This window comes from Amphiprion ocellaris, chromosome 22 (genome assembly GCF_022539595.1).
Source record: "Amphiprion ocellaris isolate individual 3 ecotype Okinawa chromosome 22, ASM2253959v1, whole genome shotgun sequence".
NCBI lineage: Eukaryota > Metazoa > Chordata > Actinopteri > Pomacentridae > Amphiprion > Amphiprion ocellaris.
The window spans coordinates 4026941-4045690 of NC_072787.1; the positions used below are offsets into that span (position 1 = coordinate 4026941).

General features: G+C 38.6%; 1 protein-coding gene across 2 annotated transcripts in view; it reads left to right on the forward strand.

The window, feature by feature from the left end:
• Window positions 1-9146, forward strand: part of slc22a17 (solute carrier family 22 member 17) — a 28706-nt gene extending 19560 nt beyond the window's left edge. Inside the window, exons 7-10 of one of the 2 annotated variants that reach the window (XM_055007284.1) lie at window positions 1393-1498; window positions 1730-1953; window positions 2668-2779; window positions 6873-9146. In XM_055007284.1, coding sequence (XP_054863259.1) covers window positions 1393-1498; window positions 1730-1953; window positions 2668-2779; window positions 6873-6894 — 464 coding nt within the window. In that variant the 3' untranslated portion in view covers window positions 6895-9146. Of the gene's footprint in view, window positions 1-1392; window positions 1499-1729; window positions 1954-2667; window positions 2780-4411; window positions 6598-6872 lie in introns of those variants that run through there. The other variant, XM_055007283.1, reaches the window with a different exon arrangement.
• The last annotated feature ends 9604 nt before the right edge of the window (window positions 9147-18750 follow it).

Consider the following 18750-nt stretch of genomic DNA (forward strand, 5'->3'; position numbering starts at 1 on the left):
GAATTCAGATTAATTTCCACTTAACATAAAAAAATGAAGGCAACCCTCAAGCATTCCAGGGCTGTGGAAAATCTGTGGTGTTATGTACTCACTCCTGTTATTAGACTGATGACATAAGTATATATAATTTTCATCACAAGTGAGGAAGCAGTGTTTCTCATTTGATTAATGATGAATCACTCCATTAAGCAGCGTATAAACACTTTAGAATATTCTACAGTGCCATTTATTAATGCATTTGTTAACAACAGTTTTTATTCACCGATTGATAACATATTATAACATAGTAGTGGTATTTAATTATATACGCACACACAAATCCTTACATTGTGTTTCTAAATCATTTGTCAGCTATTCAAAGTTTTAATAAATGTGCTGAATACTAATGAAGACATATGAAGCCTTAACATTTAGACAGTCAGCTTCCTGTATTTCTTACAGACTCATTCCATGGTTTTTATCAGTGCATGATTTTTGTTCATTTGCTGTAGAGAATGAAATATATTAAGCTGTAATTGATATGTACATTGACATGGAGTAGTCATTAATATTCAGCTGTTTGATATGATTACAAATGTGCTGTATTGTTACTCCGCCAAGGAACGTGTGATGATCGGTGTGCGTTTGTTTGTCCATCTGCTAGCAACATTACTCAAAAACGGAATAACAGATTTGGATTAAATTTTCAGGGAAGATCAGAAATGACACAAGGACCAAGTGATTAGATTTTGGCAGTGATGCAGCTTATAGTCTGGATCCACAGATTTATTAAAGATTTCTGTATCATTGCCAGATAGCGGCACGGCGTCACTGTAACCATGACAACAAGTGAACACTACATCAGCTGCCTGCTGATGATCACATGATTGTGATCCTACTACAGATCCACCGCTGTGGACTTATCAAGACTTATTTGTCAGAAATGATACAAGGAACAATTGATTATAGACTTTTTATTTAGGATTTCATCTGTCGGAAGTGACAGAACGACTGAGCAGCCCTGGCAGAGTACTGCGCTCTCTGAGTGCTTTTCTTGTTATCATTTGTCGACACATCAGAGGAGGAGTTGTTTATGAATCCATTAAAACAAAAAGAAACCGTCTCATTTCTGCGTATAATTAAATCGTTTATAATCAAATAATGTATTGTAGTTACTAAATGTTTCTATATTGATAATAATGCCGATTTGGAGGATATTAACTATATTTTTAGTGGCTGTTTAATATCCTCTACATGGCTAAAAAAAATATTAGGAGTGCATTGATTTCCTCTTTTCACATTAGTAACAAGCTGACAGTGAAGCGCTGATTAACAAACCAGGTCAGAGCTTCGTCCTCTGTGTGAATGGACCGTGGATTAGAAAGTGAACCTATGCTTTGTCCTGTTCTGCAGAGCTGGATTCAGAGCCGGCCCCCTCCTCACGCCCCCACCTGTCCTTCCCTGAGCTCTTCCACAGCAGGAACATCTGGAAGAACATGTGTGTGCTCGGCTTCACCTCGTAAGTCATCCCACGCTCTTGACATTAATTCGGCAACACCGCAGTCTCCAGTCAGCTCTTTCTGTTTGCGTGGCACTTTATTTACCGGCCTGTTTGCTGCTGCGCTCTCATATCTCATCCTTAAAGTGTTCCGACGTTCACCTTTGCTCGCAGATTTTGCTGTTTTCTATTTAAAACCTGTTTGCAAACGCATGACTGCTTACTCTTTGTTTCCCTGCCTTCCTCCCTCAGATTCATCTCTCACGGCATTAGTCACTGCTACAGCTCTTTCCGAGGTGACGTCAGAGGCACCGCCCCCAGCTTCTACTGGACCTACCTGCTCTCTGTGTGTGCGGGGGGCGGCGCCTGGCTGTTGCTCTGGGCGACCGTGGACAGGTGCGGTCGCCGTGGCATCCTGCTCCTCTCCATGACGATGACGGGCCTCGCTTCTTTGATCCTCCTGGGACTCATGGAGTGTAAGCGGGCTTTTGTTGGCAACAGAATATTGTTTTCTTCTTCAACTATTAATAGTCTTTGCTAACAAGCCAGACACAGTTCCACTTCAGCTCCCCAGAAACCACCTCCTGTTGTTACAGGATCATTATGAGATGCTTTTGTTTGGCCTGAAGACTTTGTTTTCATCAAATATTAACTGAGAAGTCAGCAAACATTAGTTAATTTGATGCTTGAGACATACTAGATCATCCATCCGCCATGTGCAGGTATATCATATTAAACCGTTGCTTCATGCATTATGAAGTCTGCTCATGGAAAAATCCAACCCAGGTGCTTTTGTTTTTCCACAACATTGTGTTGAAGACACTCACATCCATCACTGACCCAATCTCAGTCTCCCCCCTGTGGCTGAAAAGGAGTATGACTGGGTTTATGTAGGACACTGCAGTGACAGCAAAGTCAAAGCTGTGTCAGGCGCTGAGCTTTAATCATGCATCAAAGGCTGAAGGGGCAGCAGCACTGGGCAGTGATAAAGCTTCGGGTGACCTCCTCTTGTTGGCCACTTACTGCTCTCTCTGTGCTGACGTCAGGGAAGGTTCAGGGACTTAAGATTTTCCATGTTGATTTCTAAACTGGAAACCGACGTCATGATGTATTGTGTGAAAATGCAAAACGCCGCGCGTCATCAAGGTAATCCATAAGTGCTGATGGTTGTCCCTCCTCCTCCCCGTTAGATCTCAGTGAGACGGCCATCACGGTGTTCTCAGTGCTGGGTCTCTTCTCTTCTCAAGCCACCGCCTCCCTCTGCATCCTCTTCACTGCAGAGATCATGCCCACCATCATCAGGTAACACAAACACAGCAGCGCTCTGCAGGCAAAAAAACAACAGAAAAAGTCCACAGTTTCCTTTGTGTAGTTTATGTGAATATTATTCAGGTGTAGAAGGTATTCATAGATTTCTTGCCAGTAGAAGGAATCAGAACATGAGAAACCCGAACCCTAAGACATAATTTCCAGCTATATCTGTTGAAAAAAAATGTAATTAACCAGATTCACTCTTAAAAACACATAAGAACTTAGCTTATTTGGAATTGAACGAATAAAAGTCCTCAAGTGGTGAGAATTTCAGGTGATTTACTGCAGGAAGCAGTTCTGCATTTACCACAACTTAACTATAAATATTTTGAATGTATTTTTCGACATACTGAGCCAACTGTGGCACCTGAACACTGCAGGCTGCGAAACACTGAGAGATAGGAAAATAGTTGTAAGCAAGCGAGTGATGAAGTCACTTAACCTTCTGAACCTCAAGCAATTTCTGGGTGTTTTTTTTTTGCTCCTGTTACATTTTAGGTTCATCTTTCAGTGCAATATAAAGTCCTGCACCTCTACTGAAAGAGCACAACCTTGGCTAGAAGTAGAGAGAGTTCAAAAATGTCTTTTATGTAGTATGTCAAACTTAGAATGCCATGAAACATGAAAAATTAAGTGTACAAGAAGAATTACTTTGATTATTGATCTTACTGACTGCCCACAGTTGCTATCAACACTGGAAACAAACTGACTCTGCATACTATCGATATTTTAGTACTGACTCATTATAGCCTTCACAAATTAGTTGTTATTTACACACTACTCTGCACTTTGTCACTTGACTGTTGGTTGCAGCTGAGTCACTCATGGTCTCTTAGTTTCACCAGGGAGTGCGATTTTATTTGTTTTTCAGGAAGCCTCTGTTTTATTTTAGGCAACTTTTTAAATGAGACATGCAGAAAACAGTGGTTTTCATAAGTTTTCAGGATAAACTTGGTGAACTTTCCTGACAGAACTGCACCCACAATAAGTTCAAGGGCCATTAGCGATCTAAAAACATGACAGTTCTTTCTGTTTTCACAGTTTTGGCTCTGTTAAAGGGTGTCAGTTTGCTAATCTTTAAAATAAAAATTATTTTTACATGTATTCAAAGACAACTACCAAAAACAATCCATGAAGACATCCTCTACCATTCAGAAGTTTGGGGTCACTTAGAAATGTCCTTATTTTTGAAAGAAAATCATTTTTTTCAATGAGGATAACATTAATTTAATCAGAAATCCAGTGTAGACATTGTTAATGTGGTAAATGACTATTGTAGCTGGAAACAGCTGATTTTTAATGGAATATCTCCATAGGGGTACAGAGGAACATTTCCAGCAACCATCACTCCTGTGTTCTAATGCTACATTGTGTTAGCTAATGGTGTTGAAAGGCTCATTGATGATTAGAAAACCCTTGTAGCAGTTATGTTAGCACATGGATAAAAGTGGGAGTTTTCATGGAAAACAGGAAATTGTCTGGGTGACCCCAAACTTTTGAACAGTAGTGTAAACAGAGGTATGGTTTGTGGAATAAGGTTGAGTAAATCTGAAAAATAAAGTCCCAAACAAAGCTAACGTCCAGATGAACTGAATGTGGTATGTATGAATGTATTGTGTGTAGGGGAAGTGGTGTCGGTGCCGTGCTCGCTCTGGGCTGCGTTGGCCGCCTCAGCTCGCCGCTCATGGACCTGCGGAACCACTACGGCTACTTCCTGCACCACGTGGTCTACTCCTCTCTGGCCCTGCTGGCCGTGCTGTCCATCCTGCTGCTGCCCGAGAGCAAGAGGAAGCCGCTGCCCCAGACGCTGGCCGACGGGGAGCAGTACCGACGCCCCCCGCTGGGCCGGAGGAGGAGGGACAACGTGCCGCTGCTGGCCACTCCAAACCCAGAGACCTAAAAGAGCCTCCAGCAGTGTCCTAAACCAGTCACTTTGCAGCAGAAACATCTCACCTACCATGTTCATGCAGAGGAGGAGAAAGACAAAGCAATACACGGAAAGAAGAGCAGAAAGATGCAGAGAAAAGGGCTGCAACTGATCCTTGTGGAAAGACGATGCAGGACGGTGATGAACGCGATGAGACTGACAGCTTCCCAACATATCATCCTCTAGTCATTCCAAACGCAAGCGGGTGGGTTGAGCTGCCGCTGACGTCACCTTTCTCTGTTTCCTGCCATTTACATGTGCTTCTGAACTCACACAACGTTCACACACGTCTCCAGAAGTCTTCATGTTTTGTACCATCTCTTCCTGATGGCAGGTGCTCCCCTCCCCCATAACAACACGAGACACACCAGCATCCACTGCTGCACGCCGTCCTCCATCCTGAGTGTGTCCGTCGTAGAGATGCTAGCCGCTTACTATCCTGACCAGCCGTGGCTCGGAGAGTAGTCGCAACTTACTCTTAGCATTTGTCTTAACCTGCGTTTGTTTTGTCGTGTTTGCTGTGTACGACAACACAATAAGTGCTCAGAGGTGTTTTGTATCATTTTCTGTGACATTTGTCGTAGAACTCTCTCATCTGGCTCTCCGAGTGGGGCCACAGTTCTCGGACATATGTTGTAACATTTGAGAGGATTGTGGCTGTTTAATGCCTTGTAAATACAAATATTTAGACGTAGTTTCTTTAACTTTTTGAGGCATTTCAGTTTTGTTAAAGCAGACCCTGTTGCTGGAACCTTACAGAACAGTACGCTATGCAGTGGGGAGGAGGTGTCGAGCACTTTGACTTTTTCTTTCTTTTTTTAAACATCATGGTGGTTAATTTGACCAAAGTCTTCAAATTTAAGGGACAGTTCTATGAATCAGCTTTTATTATGTTTGGATCAGAGGCTAAGAATTTAACTAAAAGGCCTTTAACCAGGAAAATGTTCAAATTATGTGAATCCACTTAGTGATTCTGGCCTGGAGCCAGCAATATTTATCGTTTATTTATGTCGTTATTAAGCGTAATCAGTAAATTATCCAGAGACCTGGCATTTTCAAGTATTAAGCTAAATTGGGCTGAGATGACGCGTGGTGGTGTCATTGATCAGGGAACAGTGAAGCTGTTAGCTGTCACAACATTCCTATCTGCATGTCTGGAAGCACTGAAGGGCTTGTTTTTCTGTATTTCCTCAGAAGCTTATAGTCACTCAATACCTCTCTAGATGACCAGTCTGAGCTGTAGGACGATAGACGGGTACCAACAAACTACAGTAGAAGCGGTGACTTGTATTAACAGGCACATATGTTTTTTGCCGGGTTGTGAAAGAGGTCATCTGTAATTTTAGCTGAATGTTTATCGATGCTGGAGCAAGGGCCCGATGATCAGGCTCTGAGGAGCTGCAGAGGGCCCCGGAGCTCCAGATGAACCCCTGACTCCTCCTCAGCCACGCACCAACCATGTGTTTTTCCCGTGGATTCTTTTTTGTGTGCTGGGTGAAGAAGTAAAATAGACTTTCCAAAGCATGTCAGTTCAGAAATGTGTGTATGACCGTGTGCTTGGATCTTGGGTTTTTATTTGTGCGGGTTGTTAAAAGGAAGCAGGGGTTGTTTAATTTGGACTCTGACATTGAGGAGTTTTTATGAAGGACACTCACCTCTACTGATGGCTTCTTTCTCAGTCAGTTTTGGTTGATTTTTTTTTCCTCTCTATGTTGCACTCAGCAAGTCTTAAAACTTATACACTGATAATTATTATCACTATGATTAACTTGGCTTGAGTAATATTATGTCTGACAACACTGATGATCTGTTCTATGATGAGTGTGATGCAGTTAACACTATAGCCTGATTTCATGTAAAATAAAACTGGTTAAATAAAGAAGAGATGGCTGTTTTTTTAAGACTGCAACTGCATGAAAATGAGCGAAATATTTCTGTGTAACTGTTAGTGTCTTGTACAAAGACGTATCCCCTTTAGAGATGACTGTTTGGATGGATTTATTTTGAGGTCTGAACTTTGCAGACAGCCTTTCTGCAAAGTTAAGTACACACAGATTGTTTGTCTGTTGTCCCACAGGAACATGAGTGTCCAAGCTGTTTGCTTGTCTCTCTCTGTCTCAGCTTCTCTCCTCACTTTCTCCTCCTTGTCCTCTATAGTTTCACTCGGTCGTCTCTGTGATGGACAGTGGCCCTGACGCCTCGTTCCAGATGTTTAGGATGTAGATCTTCATCCTCCAGCTATCACCTTTCATCTCAGTGTCCATGCTGCCCTTCTTTCCTTCTATGCATTTGCTTTCTTTCTTCTTTTGAGCCTTGTGAGGTTGAGTTTGGCTCTTGTTTGTGAAATCTGTCCTCATGCCAGGTCTCCGTGGTGCTGTGGAGACCAAGGTGTTGACTTGGCCTCCTAATTCCTTCAAATTCAAATGCAACGTCATGTTCCTTTAACCGTCTCTGAACAATGTCTGCAGTGTGTCAGGGAGTATTATCCTGCTGAAAGAGGGCACTTTGTAGGTGATTTTACTCATATCAGAATCAACAGTTTAAGACCTTGAGGCATATTTGTGATATTGGGTTATGTAAAGACATTTGAAGTAACAGTGAATACACACAAGTATTACATGAAAGAGTCTACATGTTACTGAAATCAGTGTAGTTTATTGTCATTATAAGTAACAGACAGTTTGTATGAATTTTACATGTGCGTTAGTTGAAGGATTTCCAAATATTACAATGAAATCGGGCTGTAAAACCATTTCTGTTGGGTTGATATTTTGAGAATAATGACAGCATAACTCTAAAGCTTCAGTTTGACCACAACTCAGTGTGAACTGCTGTTAAATCTCTCTAATCTGTTTTGGAAATCCCTCTCGCTCTCTGTGAAAATCTGATCTGCCAGCTGGCATGGAGGTGAAGCTGTCCAAGAGGCTGACCACCAACCTACAACACAATAAGAAGAAAATCAGTAGCAGAGGCACGTAACGGAGAGAGAGAGAGAGAACTTTACAGTATTTTTTCAACTGAGGAGCTCTTTCACAATGAAACATACAGAGTAACAGCGACACAAGCAGCAAAACACCTGATGATTCAAACACTAAGAGAGGGACTGAGATGTGCAACGTGATCGAGGAGACGAGCTGCAGCACCTCAGATGGGAATGAAGGCAGCTGGCTACTAACCAACCAGGACTCTTTTACAACTATCATAAAAACTAAAAATTCCAACAATAATCCTAAAAAGAGAGACTATACATAACGACGTGTGTTCTACCTATAATATAACACTGCAGCGTTTTGGCCTTACTATGTGAAACACCCTGAGACACCTTATGTTAGGTTATGTTGCTGTTATAGCAATAAAATGGAACTGAACTGAAACGGAATGTGAAGGATCACAACATACATTTGATAGTCTTTAAACCTCCCAGTGGAATTTTTTGCTCATTTTGTTTATTAATTCCAAAGTTTCTGTGTACAATTTGTATAAAAAAAGAACAGACTGATGTATAATATATTAAAATTGATCATGTTTTGACACCTTACAAACTGAATAGAATCAGGATGAAGTATAGTAATCATAAATGTTATTCATAACTGTGTGTACTATAAAAAAACACAGCAGGGATCACATATACAATAAACATATACCGCTAAAGCTTTGCACCTAAATAAACTGTCAGTGGGTTCAAGGTCAACAGAAGGAGACAATGTCCAAGAAAAAGACGTCTCAGTTTACATCTCATCGTCATGGTGAAGAGCAGAAACAATAGAGTCAACACTTGTGGGCAGGATCAGACGTGCTGCAGTGTTTCAAGTTCAAGCTAATAATTACTGAGTTTTTAGTTTTCTTTACTGAGTTAAGACTGAGTGAGTAACCTTTATCTGACACATTGTGTGAAATACTGAGCTCTGCAAAATGCTGCCAACTTGACTGAAAGCACCTAAATATAAAATATTTCAGAGAATAATGTAATAAAGAGTAATTACCTCTATTTCTGTCAGATGGAGCTCTTCAGAGGTCTCATTCAATACTGAGGGGATTGATGGCATTTGGTTTCCTGCCTACCAGAGAGAGTTTCAGGCTACATGCAGATCTGAAAGGATTCTAAGACAGGTTTAATCTGTGTAAGCACAATACATTTTACAATAATAACTATTACTGATATTCAGTGAGACGTTCCTTTGGAGTTTAATTAATATCAAGGAGAAACCAAAGACACACCACACATTGATGTAGAGTTTAAAAAAGTTTCAAAAATAAAAAATAAAAAGTGAATTAATTTGCATTACCGCATACAGTGATGCAAAAAAAGTTTTTTGGACACCCTTAAAATTTTACACAATCTCAAATATTATCATGAAATGTTTGTGGAAACATAATTTTTGTGCTTCAAAAGGTATTAGAAATACAAATTGTATATGTTTTTTGTTTAATTTTTACAAGAAAAGCTAACAAAACTAAATTCTACCAAAATGGCCCAATACTCAAAATTTCTTATTTCTATGGAACCAATCAATTTTAAGTTTTTTAATAGCTTTTTTTTTTTTTTTTAAAGGATTTGTTTAGTATTATGACTGTGATTGTACAAAAAAAACAAAAAAAAAACTAAGAATGATTCTTGCTGCTCTTGGTTTAGATGCACCAATCAGCCACAGCATTATGACCACTGACAGGTGAAGTGAAGAGCATGTTGTTATAATGCAACGTTTTGCTCGGAAACCTTGAGTCCTGACATCCATGTGGATGTTTGACATGTACCACCCACCTGAACATTGCAGGTCAAGCAACCCTCCACCTCCCCATAGCAACAGCAGTCCTTGATGCCAGTTTCCACCCTCAGCAGTACAATGCACTGCGACACACTGTAAAAACTGCTCAAGAGTGGCCCGGGGAACATGATAGAGCTAAGCTGTTCACCCGGGTTCCACACTCCCCAGATCCAGATCTTACTGAGCATCTTTGGAATGTACCAGGGTGTGCCTGATCTAGGAAGGTCCCAACCTGAAACCCACAGAACCCACAGAATCCACTGCCATCCCCAGAGGTCCTGAGTCCATACCCCACTGGGTCAGAGGAGTTTTAGCAGCATAAAAGGGACCAAGACAGGTGGTCATAATGTTATGACTGATCGGTATAAATATCACTGTGTCAGTTTTCAGACTTCTTTCCTGTTTGTTAGACTGCTGATGCTGTACATATCAGCATTTACATTATTATCCTGTAATGGTGACTTTGGTCCCAGTCAGTGGAGGCCAGCAAACAGCTGAACCCAGACGCTGCTGAGAAGAGACCTTCCTTTCAGCGAGGTCAAAGCTAAACCCGATGTGTGAATTTGTGAGTCACGAAAAGCTTCTCAAGTGGCGTGTGAAGGTCCAGCAAAGGAATCGCTTTACATTAATCACAGTTAGCACCTTGTAGCTTGTTTCCTTGGACAGTAACGGCCTGACAGCTGTCTTAAGATGCCAGCAGGTTGTTAGGCCTCTGAGCCTTTAGGCGACATGGGTGCTGTGATGGATGTGTTTTAGTATTGTTTGCATTGTGCACATTTGCAGTGTTGCACTGAATTACTCATGTACAGATAGTCTGCTTATTGTGCAAACATTACAACATTTTTATTATTTCTTAGTCTGAATAAAAGGTTTTAAATGGGATGCTAAAAGAAGTAGAATCAATATTTCATTTATCCTCCTACATCCATAATCATTACTAGTTAATGTAAAGTTCAGAATTTTATTAGTCACCTTTAAATCCTGTCACTCTGGCAGCTCCTGGTCATTAGTCCTGTGGTATAAAAGCAGACTGTACCTGATAGAACCACAAGATGGAGATGTTACAACAACACATATAGTAAGATTCTTTATATCACAGTTACAAGAGTAGCTTGTTGACAAGAGCATCTATGAAATATTATTCATAACATCACCACAGCCATAAAGTTATGCAGCTTTAATAAATGATGATTAAATATGGACGACAAATTCTTAAAGAACAGACTTTGGCATAATTATAGTAGATCACTAAAACTGTCCATATAAACATTTTAACATCAGTAACAGCAAAACACAATCACAACACAACTTGTTGTGATCATTTGTGATGGGTTTTTTTTCCAGACATATCACTTTAAGATCCTCAGTATTAAAAAAAAAAAAAAATTCCTTTCAATGTTCACTTATTAATCGGCTATCAATCATTGCTGCAGAGAATTAAGTTAAAGATCCACTCAAGTGAAAATTCAGGTGTTTTTTTTTTCTTTTAACCCCGTTTACACGTCAATATGGTGATTGTCATATGGTAGAAGACATGAGTGAAATATGTAGTCATGGTCAGGGTAGAAGCATTTCCATCTAGAAATTGCAGTATTAAATGAAAGTGTCACATCCACAGATTTAGACCTCCAGAGTTTCATATGTAACAAATGAACTAAACCTCATGTATCATTATTCTTCTGGTTTCAGTTTGAACATGTATTGATAAATGACTCAACATGACAACTTGTCATTGTGTAGTGTTGAGTAGTTTCATAGTGTTTGAGCAGAGTTGTAGGTGAGCTGGTGTGCTCGAGCTGCAGCAAGCAGCAGAAGGGTGTTTGGAGAGAAATGCAAAGACTTCATAGATATGTGGGTTCTAAAGGAAACAATTATTTAGAGTTACATTGGCTGGGAGAGTAGAGTCAATAAAAAATGGACATAGCAGCCGTGACGTCACCCCGTGACTTGAGTGCAGCTTTGAATCCCTGAGATGCCATTTTGGTCTTTTGATCCAGACAAATGATCCTAATGTAACATACACCTGTACCTGCACCTGCATTTAGATGGTGCTATAGGTCTTAACTGGTTAAATGATTTGTGGTTCCACCTTTTCCAAAATGTAGTTATAGTATGTCGACTTTAAACCAAAGTCATCTATTTCCACACCTCCAAACACAGTTAAATGGTTTCTATACTAGCTGCAATTCTCTTGTACGTCTCTATAGGTAGCCAGTAAGCATGTAGTTTGCAGGTTGTGAACAAAACTATTGCCAAAAAATATGTTGAATTTCCATAGTTCTTTACACAAATTTACTCTCTCTCCACACTGACTGTTAATTTAGAAAGAAAGATTTCTTCTTCTCTCTGGCCACCTTAAATTTTCAGATCCCATCTCAGTGCAGTGGCAGGCGGACAGAAACTGCTGATAATGTCACCTGGCTCAGTCTGTCTTAGCAGACAAAGGACTGTGACGACAGCTGAGAATGAGAATCTTAACACAGATTGGTATGTTCCACCCTGGTAGCACAACAATGCCCTCAAGGTTAGAGCGGCCCTCTAAACATAAGGTGTGAAAGCCCAGCTATGAGGAGCGCAGAGCAAGATGGTGGACGCAGGTCGTCATACTTTCTCCAGCCATACAGGAGCACATTATCACCTCATAGAATGACTGCACACTTTCCCTGAAGCACTTTAAACCTCACTGTAGTTTTAGCTGCACCCTGTATGACTCTGGACGTCAATATCAGTAGGCCGACTACTCAGGTATCTCAAGAAATATGGAATGAATTGCTCTGAAATTTGGTGTATTGACTTATTCTTCAACTTTTTATGTAGTGCCAAACTAAAGTCAAAAATTGAACATGTCCAATATTTGGTTTATGATCAAATAAATTAGCCTCAGCCCTACTTTGTTTGTAGCACTGTTAGCCAATGTTAGAAATTCTCCATTGCAGGAACTTGGGGCAAATGCAAAATTTCACAAATGTTTACAGGAACCATCTCCTAATCTGCGTTTTTAGCCTTTCTGTTTCCATTGTGATGTCGGATCCAACAGCTTTCACCACAACATTATCCCTAAGTTCATCAAACCAATGCTAAGATGTAGCTAGTGGACATAACTCCGGTTCCATTGGTACATAAGAATTAAGGCAATGCAGGATATGTTGTGTTAGCCTGTAGGTTGAGTTTTACATCTAAAATGTTGTTAGGGAGAAGAAGACTGCTTCTCTACAAGGACCTCATAGATCAGAAAAAAATGTCTTGTAATCCTGTCCTTCAGTTTAACCACTCAGCACCACATCCTACACAGTCGTTTTTTTTCCAACGTACCTATCCTGGAGTTTTACTTTGTCTCCCCTGAAAACATCCCTGAAACAGGTTCTATAAGGGCGGTTCTTGTGGTTTAAACATGCACAAAGTCTTTGGGTTGTCCTAAAATGACCTGCAAGTTGCTGCAACATTTAGTATGCAAGTGCAGTCTAATAGAGAAGCTAGCATGAGTGCAGGCTAGTTGTTTAACAAATAAAAGTAACTTTAGTTTGCAATAGAAACATAAAAAGCAGAGGACTCAGTATAACTGTGATTTTTGATTCTTTATTAAGGTGACACAATAAAATGCAATTTGAAAACTCCTGGTCATAACCAATGTTCCCTGTAATTTTTCCTGAGTGTGAGCAAACACACAAACTCCCTGAGCATCCCTTGGACCACTGTGAGCAACATCAGACGTGTGCACTGTGGTCACACCAGCATCACATCCATTCAAGTTACATGGTTCATTAAAAGAATCAAATTACAGCATTTACATTTCTGTTAAAACACTTTGTCAACAGGAGCCAGTTGAAGGCTGCAGTGATTTTAGTGACACTACAATGTATAAGAGTGAAGTTATTGAATATTTGTCTCTCTTTACTGTTGCAGCGGTTTTGCAAATTGCAGACGGACCCTGTTCACTCCATAGACACCAATGTTATTCCTGTAGCTTGAAAGACAGCTACTTTTGATAAAACTGGGCTTGTAGCACATTGTCTGCCTTGCAACAATGGGAAAGAGGCACCGTTTATGTTTTGACAACCTATATCTAATGAGTTATTGATGCTGGAAGTCCCAATCTGTGAATATCTTTCCAACTTTACTGAACTTGGGGCCACTACCACCTAAGGAGTGATATATTTAATTTTGAAAAAAGCATTTAGCCATACTTAAAGCTTTAAGTGCTTTATTAACACAGAACTAAAAATTTTGTATTGTTTTATTATCACAGGTTCTGTCTAAAAAGAGGTGGCATCATTTTAAACAGTGAAATCAAACTAATAAAATGTAATGACCAACCAGTGAGCAATACTGGATTCTGCAAAAACATAAACAACTTTTTTTAAAATCTAAATCTTATCTAAACACAGTTAATGTATTAACTTATTTATGTGTGTATGCATGCATTTATTGATTTATTTAGTACTGTTAACATATCACAGTTCTGAGTGAATTTTTCTTAAGATAGGCAAAGACCATTTATTGATTACATATAGGCTGTTAAATGTTTATTAAAAACTAAAAAGCATTTAAAAAAAACAACTTAGGCATTTATTGAGTCACTAAAATACTGTAGAGTACAGACCACATCAGCATGATTATAAGCATCCTCTGGTAAATTAACAACCAGATACTGATGTCTCTCACCATATGGACTTCAGGAGATGATTAGATGATGATAAACTGTGACCTACTGGTTGGGTTCTCTCTGTTCTCATGTTTCTTACATGTTTGTCCCCTGACAGCCGGGTCCTAATGTTTTTTGAGCAACACACCATACTATGACGTTTTTACAATGATGGTTCTACTATGGAACCAGTTTGACATGTTCAGGTGTTCTTTGTGTGAAAACTCAGAGATTTCAGGTATCAGAAGGTGGTTTTCAACTTTCTTTGTTAACTTTCTGCTTCAACTTTAAACTAAATTTCCTTCATTAACCCAGCCCTCTGGACTTCCAGGAAGCTGTGTTCCCATTGGCTGTCCAGGTGGCTGCTTGGTGTTATCAGGAACACCTGAGCAGCTTAGTGTCTTCCTGCTTTATTTAGCTGCAGACAAACATTTCCTCTGTTTCTCTTCACCAGTGAACTGGGTTTGGCTCCGTTGCTTTCATTTGTTCTTTAGGTGTTGGCTTGCAGCTTCCAGCAGTAAAATCATCTTTAATGTGTTTCTTGGTGTGTTTTAGGGCTTTGTACTGGATAGTTGTCTTGGTAAATGTGGTTCTTTAGCCACAGTTAGCACATGGTACTAATGTGTGCAGTGATTAGTGGATTTGGTGCAGCTGAGTTGTGTCTTTATCTTGGCTGTAGTGAGTCTTCAGAGGTTTCTGCTCAGACACATTCTGTATTCTTGTTTGAGAACCAGCGTTGGTTGTCCAGAAGGTAAGAGTTCCTGTCCTGATTCTCTGTTCTCAGAGGTTCTCTGGTAGGCTGCAGGAGACTTTAGCGTTTGGGTTGTGCTAGTTTGGTTTTTGTATGGTTTCATTTGGACGACTATCTTGAGGCTCCTCCATGTGGTTTAGTGAGGTTTTCTGCAACAGTTCTACAAAGCAACCTGCAGCTGAAGAGACTTTGAGAGTTTTTAGGAAGTTCTGGAGACCAGACTTTAGAGCAGCAGAAACATTTGTCAGCAGATTGAGCAGGAGAAGGTGAGCTTCAGAGTAGAAATGAGATGGAAACCTTCTTGACCCGTGTGGTGAGGTCCTGTACCAAGAGTTTGAGCAGGTTGTGAAGAGTCTGTAGTTCTTTGGTCTGAAAGCACAAGAAGAGTCGACTCATTAAAGGAGAAAACAGGAGATATTGTTGGTTCTTCTGTCGCTCTGCAGTTTCTAGTTTCCTTAGACTGAATATCAAGTTTATATATTAAATGATTTACCATGTGAGCCCAAGAAGACTTCAATAAACTCCCTTCATCCCCTGGACACAACAGATTTTATTACCATGTTAAATTTTTATTATTTTTATTTTTTTTAAATGTTTTTGAGTTTTGATCATAGTTTTAGCGTAGTTTTTTTCTCTTTGCTTGTTTAATTTTGTCATGTGTGGAAGGTGCTAAACAAATAAAGTTGAATTGATAAACTGAATAATTGACTAACTCATGATTGTGACAACAGAAGTATTTTCATTGTGATTTAAGGGTTTCTTTCATTTTTAAGGTTGGGGTTAAAATCTTGACAGAAAAAGAAGATTAAAGAAATAAACTGCATAACAAAAAGCAATTTAATCAAAGGAAAAAAGCCTTTAATACAATAAAACTTTTAAAAAGTTTTATTAGTAAAAAGTATTTTTTTAAATGTTTAATATTCTTCTTGTTTAATTGTATTTTTTAAATGTGTAATTATCGAAAATATTTTATCTGTAATTTTTAATGTTTGTATTTTAAAAATTTTGTTTAATTTCATACTTACATGTATTGTATCTTGTTTAATTATCTAATTCAATATTTTGTCTGTTTAATATCATTTAATTGTATTTAATGTTTAATATAGTAAAACATTAAACATTAAATCTTGTTTAATTATCTAATTCAATATTTTGTCTGTTTAATATCATTTAATTGTATTTAATGTTTAATATAGTTAAACATTAAATACAATTAAATGATATTAAACAGACAAAATATTGAATTAGATAATTAAACAAGATACAATACATGTAAGTATGAAATTAAACAAAATTTTTAAAATACAAACATTAAAAATTACAGATAAAATATTTTCGATAATTACACATTTAAAAAATACAATTAAACAAGAAGAATATTAAACATTTAAAAAAATACAAAACATTTAATTAGATTATTAAACCTTTAAAAAGACAAAACATTTAATTAAAAAATTAAATGTTTAATTAAAAAATTACATCTTAGACAATAAAACTTCAAATAGGAATTAAACAGATAATACAATGAAGCATTTAAAAAGAAAATTAAACATTAAAAGGTGGTAAAACATTTAAAAAGAAAAACCTTAAAGATTTAATCGAAACATTAAATATTGGGAAAGAAAAAAAATTCAAACAAGCTGATAAAACATTTGAAAAAAACAATTAAACATTAAAAAGACAAAACATTTCGAAATCAAATCAGAAATTAGAAAAGAATAAAAGGTGAGAAAAGAGCAAAACTAAACGTTTAAGAAGAATCAAACTAAAGACAAAACATTTGAAAAGACACAGTTAGACTTTAGAAGATCAAATTAAACAGAAGAGACAACAAAAAGAGCAAAAAGAGCAAAAACAGACAAAGGTCTTAATGCGTTTTCTAGTCTGAAATGAAAACATCAAGTTGTTTCTTCAAACATTTCCTCTTTCTATGTTCTTGGTTTGATTGTGGACAGATTTACTAAGAACTCATTTCAGAAAACTGCTTTCCAGATAAAGTCTACTAGTAGTTGAAGGCATCGATCAAACTAATGTTACCTTCTGATCTCCATAAACTTTACTGTTTAGTGAAGAGAATCAAAGTTTGTTGAGGATTTCTAAAAAACCCACAGGTGAAGGTCTGAGAAGAACTCAGATGGATGATCTAAATGTGAAATCAAGACTCATGGTCACAAGTTTTAAGGCTTCTGTTAACCAGAAAGTTCAAACTAACAGAGAAGTACTGAGAAACTTTTAAAATTTCAGTCCTCAGACTGTCTGCAGGTTCAAACTAACAGAGAATTACCCAAGAACTTTTAGATTTTCAGTCCTCGGACTGTCTGAAGGTTCAAACTAACAGAGAACTACTCAAGAACTTCTAGGATTTCAGTCCTCAGACTGTCTGAAGGTTCAAACTAACAGAGAACTGCTCAGGAACTTAGAAGATATCAGTCCTTGGACTGTCTGAAAGTTCAATCTAACAGAGAACGACTGTGGGACTTGGAAAATTTCAGCCCTCAGACTGTGTGAAAGCTCAGGTCCTGAGGACTCGGGAGGTCTGGAGGCTTGGAAAGTCTTGGAACTGAGGGTTCCACCCTCCAGCACAAAGGCTGAAGTCCAGCCTCCTGAGAAAAATGGTCGAGACGTGACTCAAGTTTAAAAAAAACTCGGAAATGACAAAAAATAGATGATAAATACGCAAAAAAAAGAAGAATTAGTATCTGAGCGAGTAGCTCAGGAGGATAAGAGGATAGACTACAAAGTGGAAGGTCGCAGGTTCAAGACCCGCCACGGGCACTTTTCTTTCTTTGTCTTTGTCAGGATATTGAGAAAATTTAAGAAGTGTCTGGTCTTGAACCAGCGACCTGCAGCTCCATAGGCAAATCCTTAACTCACTGAGCTACAGATCAGATAAAAAGAAATAATTTCGTCGTCCCTTTGACATCGTAGTTTCTGAAGTGACCACATGGGTGGAGCCAAGGCGGAGCCTGGGTGGAGTCAGGGCGGAGAGTAGGCGGGTAGGTGGGAGGCGGCCTCCCCCCTCTACTCCCCCACCTCCCCCCACCACCCACCACACCTTCCCCCGCCCAATGAGTTCTTCGAGTCTCCACGAGTTCTTCGAGTCTCCATGGGTTTTCCCGAGTTTCTGGAGTTTCCACCAGGTCAGAGGCAGAGCAACTTGTCATGAAGAGGTGTTGAAGTCGGTCAGGATGAACTGACTTTTTACAGCCACTAGAAGGAAGACGACTAGAAGAGCAGGTCTTTAACCACCATCCATAAAATCCATGGAGTCGCTCCAGAGAAATGAAGGGAGGTCAACTTTTATCAACCTCCATCCAGATGTTCAACTTCATATCTTTACTTTGACATTTTTAGCACCACAAACCTTTAGCATCACACTTTATCATTTATTAGGACTTTAATGGAATCCACCAGCAGATTTAGTTTTTGTTGACAAACTTTATTCTTGTCATCGTGGGACTGCAGTATTTAAAACTGTTCCTTCTATTTGACCTCATGTTTATTAGTTTTAGTGGAGAAAGTTTTGTCAATTAGTCTCTTAAAAACTAAATAATAAATTGGATTAGTCAAGAGGTTTAAATTTCTTACTTTGTCATATTTTAAATATGACAAAAAAATATAAAAATGAAGTCTTGAGACAATTTGACCTGTAATTGGCATTATATTAATAAAATTGAATCAAAACTGTATTTTGTAATGTTGGAGTAATTCAGCCATATATGTTGGAAAACACATTTTCTTTTTCTTTGTCCATTAATCTGTTCATTGTTTTCTCCACAAATTCATTTCTTGTTTTGGTTTATAAAATGTCAAACCCAAATATATTCAGTTTACTGTCATAAAACCCAAAAAGATTTACATTCATGATGAAGGAAT